The sequence below is a fragment of the Clupea harengus genome, chromosome 3 (assembly GCF_900700415.2).
Source record: "Clupea harengus chromosome 3, Ch_v2.0.2, whole genome shotgun sequence".
Lineage (NCBI taxonomy): Eukaryota > Metazoa > Chordata > Actinopteri > Clupeiformes > Clupeidae > Clupea > Clupea harengus.
In genome coordinates this window covers 5,297,277-5,303,430 of record NC_045154.1, presented here as the reverse complement: position 1 = coordinate 5,303,430, position 6,154 = coordinate 5,297,277, and the positions used below count along the sequence as shown (strand labels likewise).

General features: G+C 41.2%; 1 protein-coding gene across 1 annotated transcript in view; it reads left to right on the top strand.

Annotated features, from left to right (window-relative positions):
• si:dkeyp-50b9.1 overlaps window positions 1–4,104 on the top strand; it is a 26,006-nt gene extending 21,902 nt beyond the window's left edge. The window contains exons 10-12 of the mRNA XM_031564346.2: window positions 397–472; window positions 1,162–1,227; window positions 3,633–4,104. Coding sequence (XP_031420206.2) covers window positions 397–472; window positions 1,162–1,227; window positions 3,633–3,748 — 258 coding nt within the window. The 3' untranslated portion in view covers window positions 3,749–4,104. The remainder of the gene's footprint in view (window positions 1–396; window positions 473–1,161; window positions 1,228–3,632) is intronic.
• Window positions 4,105–6,154: the final 2,050 nt, after the last annotated feature.

Sequence of the window (6,154 nt, the reverse complement as noted above, 5' to 3'; positions counted from 1 at the left end):
AGCTAATCCTGACCCTAACCCTAACCCTAACCCTGACCCTAACCCTAACCCTGACCCTGCCCCGTATACTGCAGCACGGTGCATGATCTCCTTCAAGGAGCGCTAGCCCTTAGGCACCTGGCCTTCATAGTTTGTCCAGCATGTTGATTTTGCTTTGAACCAAATTGAAGCTGTCCATATTTGGAAGAAAATGATGTAATTCTATTCTGTATCAGCTCAGTCATGACTGCAGATCCTGTGACGGGACCATAAGGAGCAGTTGTGGTAACAACATGATGTTGGTCCTTGCACTCAGATCACATCTGGCGTGATGTCAGATCCTGTCTGTCCTCACGATCCTGTCTGTCCTCACGCTCCTGTCTGTCCTCACGCTGGTGTTTATGTCTGAACTTGCAGCTGGAACTGCAGAGGCGAGAGAAGGATAACCTGAACTATGAGCTGGAGTTGGAGAGGGAGCGGCGGCACAAGATTGGTGTGTACCATCCATGTTATGGCATCAGGGTCACATCCATGTTATGGCATCAGGGTCACATCCATGTTATGGCATCAGGGTCACATCCATGTTATGGCATCAGGGTCACATCCATGTTATGGCATCAGGGTCACATCCATGTTATGGCATCAGGGTCACATCCTGCTTTATCCACTGAGGGGTGTTCTGGACAGCAAGTTGAGGAACTTGGCAAGGTCCTTCATTTAAGATCTAAATAGGCGTAACTTGTGTGTTTTATTGAAACCTTCATCCTGAAGCGACCCTGGTTTAGGTGATATTTGATTTAATCAACAAAACAAGCCTGCATCCATTTAAGTTAACCCTAACCTTAACTCTCCTCATGCTTGAGAAAGTGTTGAACACACATTCTGATTTAAAAAAATGAACACCCAAACGTAACACGCTTAATCATTTCAGAAATCTCTAACCTACAAGTCTACAAAAACATATCTCCTGCAGAACACTGTTAGAATCCAAAGCAAAAGGTGTACTGTATGTGTTTTGTGTGTTCCCCTTCAATGCAGAGAGGATGTTCTTAGAGTACAAACACACTCACACACATCCACACACACACACACACACACACACACATCCACACACACACACACACAGTGGGAGGAGTCAGCAAAAGGTGTGTGTGTGTGTTTTGTGTGTTTGCCTCAATGCAGAGAGGATGTTCTTAGAGTACAAACTGAGGAAAGCGCGACAGCTTCTGGAGAACCCATCTCACTCGGGTGAGTATTTGTGCTTAGCTTTCATCTTTAGCGTACATCTTTATGCTAGTCATAACTGAACCTTATAGCGTACATCTTTATGCTAGTCATAACTGAACCTTATAGCGTACATCTTTATGCTAGTCATTACTGAACCGTATAGAGTACATCTTTATGCTAGTCATAACTGAACCTTATAGCATACATCTTTATGCTAGTCAGGTGAGTATTTGTGCTTAGCCTTCATCTTTAGCGTACATCTTTATGCTAGTCATAACTGAACCTTATAGAGTACATCTTTATGCTAGTCAGGTGAGTATTTGTGCTTAGCCTTCATCTTTAGCGTATATCTTTATGCTAGTCATAACTGAACCGTATAGCGTACATCTTTATGCTAGTCAGGTGAGTATTTATGCTTAGCCTTATAGCGTACATCTTTATGCTAGTCAGGTGAGTATTTGTGCTTAGCCTTATAGCATACATCTTTATGCTAGTCAGGTGAGTATTTGTGCTTAGCCTTCATCTTTAGCGTACATCTTTATGCTAGTCATAACTGAACCGTATAGAGTACATCTTTATGCTAGTCATAACTAAACCTTATACACACACATACATCTTTATGCTAGTCATAACTGAACCGTATAGAGTACATCTTTATGCTAGTCAGGTGAGTATTTGTGCTTAGCCTTCATCTTTAGCGTACATCTTTATGCTAGTCATAACTGAACCGTATAGAGTACATCTTTATGCTAGTCAGGTGAGTATTTGTGCTTAGCCTTATAGCATACATCTAGCATATAGCATCTTTTTGTGAGAGCACTTCCCGTCCTAACTGGCACTTCGACTAGTGCGTAACTTGCAATTACAGCAGTTACATTTCTGCACTTCTTTTTTCTCTTTTTATTTCATTTTGTTATATTTCTTATGTAAAGTAGTATTTATTGTTACACCAGGTTCTATTGCTCGTAGCTTGACTATTCTCTCCCTTGTACGTCGCTTTGGACAAAAGCGTCTGCTAAATGACTAAATGTAAAATGTAAATGTAATCTTTATGCTAGGCAGGTGAGTATTTGTGCTTAGCCTTATTCTATCTGTTCTGTCTGGTTGCCCACCCCAGGATGACAAGTGAAGGCAGAGGTCAGCTATTGGCTCTCGGCTCCCACAGCCCTATTCTGACCCCTCCCACAGCCATACACTGACCCCTCCAACAACCATCGTCGGACTCCTCCCACAGCCATCATCTGACCCCTCCCACATCCCCGTCCTCTGACTCCTCCCACGGCCCTATTCTGACCCCTCCCACAGCCACAGCCATACCCTGACCCTTCCCACAGCCATCATCTGACTCCTCCCACAGCCATCATCTGACCCCTCCCACATTCCCCTCCTCTTACTCCTCCCACGGCCCTAATCTGACTCCTCCCACAGCGCTCCTCTGACTCAACAATCCAATATGGAGAGAATAATGTCTCAATGTACCACGATCCACAAATATAAAATATAAATACCATTGACAAATGTGTTTTTCCATACACAAACACAGAACTTCCTACTTGTGACTTGTAAGGTTTCATTTGAATGAACGTACGATGGTTTGTACAAATTAATATATATTTGTAGATATATACATATACTTTATAATTTGTTAATATACATCATTCTTTGCTTGTGCCTTTAACCCTAACCCCTAACCCCAGGCCTTCAGGAACCGGTAGTGTCCCAGCTGGCGGCTTTGTCGTTAAACTGCAAGACATTAAGTTCCAACAGTAGCATAGTGAGTTAGCATAGGATACATCATTAACATAGCATAGCCCACTCAAGGTTGAGTTAGCATAGGATACATCATGAACATAGCATAGCCCACTCAGGGTTGAGTTAGCATAGGGTACGTCATGAACATAGCATAGCCCACTCAGGGTTGAGTTAGCATAGGGTACGTCATGAACATAGCATAGCCCACTCAAGGTTGTTTATTTAATGAGAACACACAATGTAGGACAGCATATGGGTCGGTTAGGAAGATATTTGGGATGTTAGGATGCTTCTGCAATACCATTTTCCTGTCTAGCGTTAAGAAAGGATTTTGAATTTAGGATCTGTCCTTTTAATAGCTTTTGTCTGAACTCATTGTTACCAGACAGATAAGATACAATTGTACAGTTAGGATGTTTCTGTTAATATGAACCCCAGATCTGCTTTGACAAAGAGAAAAATCTTTCAGACACAAAGCTTGCGGTATTTCCAAATGTATTTCTTTTTACTCAGTTCTTTGTCCTAACTATTGTTCAGCTGTTTGGCTCCTGGGCTTTTAGCAGAATACCCCCCCCCCCCCCCCCCCCCTCATGCTAGGCACAGTGTATTCAAGAATGTGTATTACGTTTTACACAAGACATATCTCGATCAGCATGATTCCCCCCCCCCCTCAGACGATGGAGAAGCGTCTCTCAGTGACCCTCCCAGCCCAGCAGACTTGAGGGAGCTGTTGAAGGAGCACGAGAGGCAGCAGGATGTCAACAAGAACAAAGAACTTCAGAACTCCTAGCCTGTCCAGGGGAGACACAAGTGCAGTGGGGTGTGTGTTTGTGTGTTTGTCTAATGTAACCTTGAACTGCTGTATAGTAAACGGAAAACGGATTAGGTCTCAGAGCTTTGAAAGCTTTGTGGGAATATTGCCTCAATGTCAGATCATATTGTGTTACCAGTACGCCTCATTCATTTGGGGCCCAAAAATGTATGAGACTCACTAATACTAATAAAGCCTTGTGTCTTTGCGTGTCACTTTGGTACCTGACAAATATGAGTAGGGAGTGTGTTTGGTTACCATGGAGAGGGATGAGTAGGGAGTGTGTTTGGTTACCATGGAGAGGGATGAGTAGGGAGGGAGTGTGTTTGGTGACCATGTTTATGCTGATGCAGGGCTTTGCCTCAATCGGAAAGCTCAGTTGATTTTGATTTTTGAATGATTTAAGGATGGGATGCTCCCCAGTAATGTTTTTGTTTTATCCCACATAGAACATCAACAATAACAAAATAATGCATAATGCACAAAATAATAATATAATAGCAAATTACTCAAATGTTCAAATATCACAGAAAATAATATCAATAAGTATAATTATTTCAAGAAAAACATAAATATGTAGAGGCACATAACATGTATTAGCGTGTAAAAAATGTGTTAAAGTGGTCTTTAACTCTAAAGTCTTTCACTAAAATGGACAGAACTGGACAGGTCATTTCCCACTGAGGTACCACAAAATGAAAAACGTTTTGATTGCAATCTTTTGCTGCAAGGCAAGGCGACCGATGTTCATCACAGGAGGGTGGCATGGAAAAGCCTGGCATGTGGGTGAGGCCTTCACCCACAGGGTGGCGCTACAGGTCCTTAATGTCTCAGATGCTGAACCCTGACAGTACACTCATTCACCACAGGGGGTGCTCTGGTCAACAGACATCTGTATTGTGTACAATGTGACTGCAGTTACGAGCAAACTGAGAGGAAGCTTTCTATTTTAGTCAAATAAGCAGGTTGCGTTATTGATATTGGAAGGACAGTCCGTCCCCCCCCCCCCTTGTGCTTGCTCCAGGGGGGTTCAGGCTCTGGGCTCTGTAAAGTGCCTGATTGAATTGAATTTGTAGAACACATAGTCAAGCTTAACTGTGAGGACTCCACTGATATCATATTTTATCCCAGTTATTCACACAAACACACAGCTCCTGTTAACTGTCAGTAGGTACAGCAGCCTTGTGCTGGGTTAGGGTCGGGGTTGTAAGGATTTAAGATGTACAGGTGTAGGTGTAAATGAATGTTACTGCACCGCTCAGCAGGCCATATTTAATGGATATAGTCTCCAGTCTGCGTTGCTTTGTGGAGCTAGCATTAGTGTTTGGGGCTGTACTGGCAGTTGGATGTTAGGTTCACAGCCTCATCTTGGAATTATTTATATACATCACCTCGTTTTGAAGTTGGAAAATTCCAGAACTTCAGAAACGCTTGCGCAAAAACATTTACATTTAGTCATTTAGCAGACGCTTTTATCCAAAGCGACGTACAAGGATGTATACACATTTTACACTGATGGCACACTGCACATCAGGAGCAATTAGGGGTTCAGAATCTTGCTAAAGGACACTTCAACAGGGAATCAAACTAGCAACCTTCTGATTGGTAAACTACTTTTCTACCTCTTGCACCAAAGTTGGGGCACACTTGCACACCATGAGGGGGGAACAAATTAAAAAGAGGGGAAGAAGAAAAGAGGAGAAAAAAGGGAAAAGGAGAGAAAAAAAGAAAGAAGGGATTTTGTATGGCCTAATCCTCCATGACTAAAGTTTTTTATGTTGATGTACATCATAAATTATTTTTAAAACATTAAACTTCTGTTTTTATATACATTACTATGAGCGCAGAGGTTTTAGGTTCGAGTCCCACCGTTGGCAGAAATTGAGGTTTGCATTATTTCATGCAAAGCTCATTTTCATTATTGGAAATCACAATTTGTTTGCATATTACCTTTTATTAACCTTATATTAGTGAGATATGGATAATTCTACATTGAATATTTCAATACATATATGCATTTATGAGAGAAGAGTTGCCCCCAAAGTTCCCGGTTCGAGTCCCACTGTTAGCAGAAATGTAGGTGTGCATTATTTACTGCAAAGTTCAATTTTATTACTGGAAATCACAATTTGTTTGCATATTACTTTTAATTTACCTTATATTAGTGAGATATTTATAAATCTACATTGAATATTTCAATGCAAGTTCATGTACAGTTATGTGTGAGGTACTTTAATTGTTTCACAAAATATTTGTGTTCCAGTTAATACATCCTTCTATTCACAAAAGAACAATGTATAAATCTTTGTTGTAAACAAACTTTTATTTGCAATAACAAATTCAACAACAACAACTATAGCATAATATATATATACAATATAATAA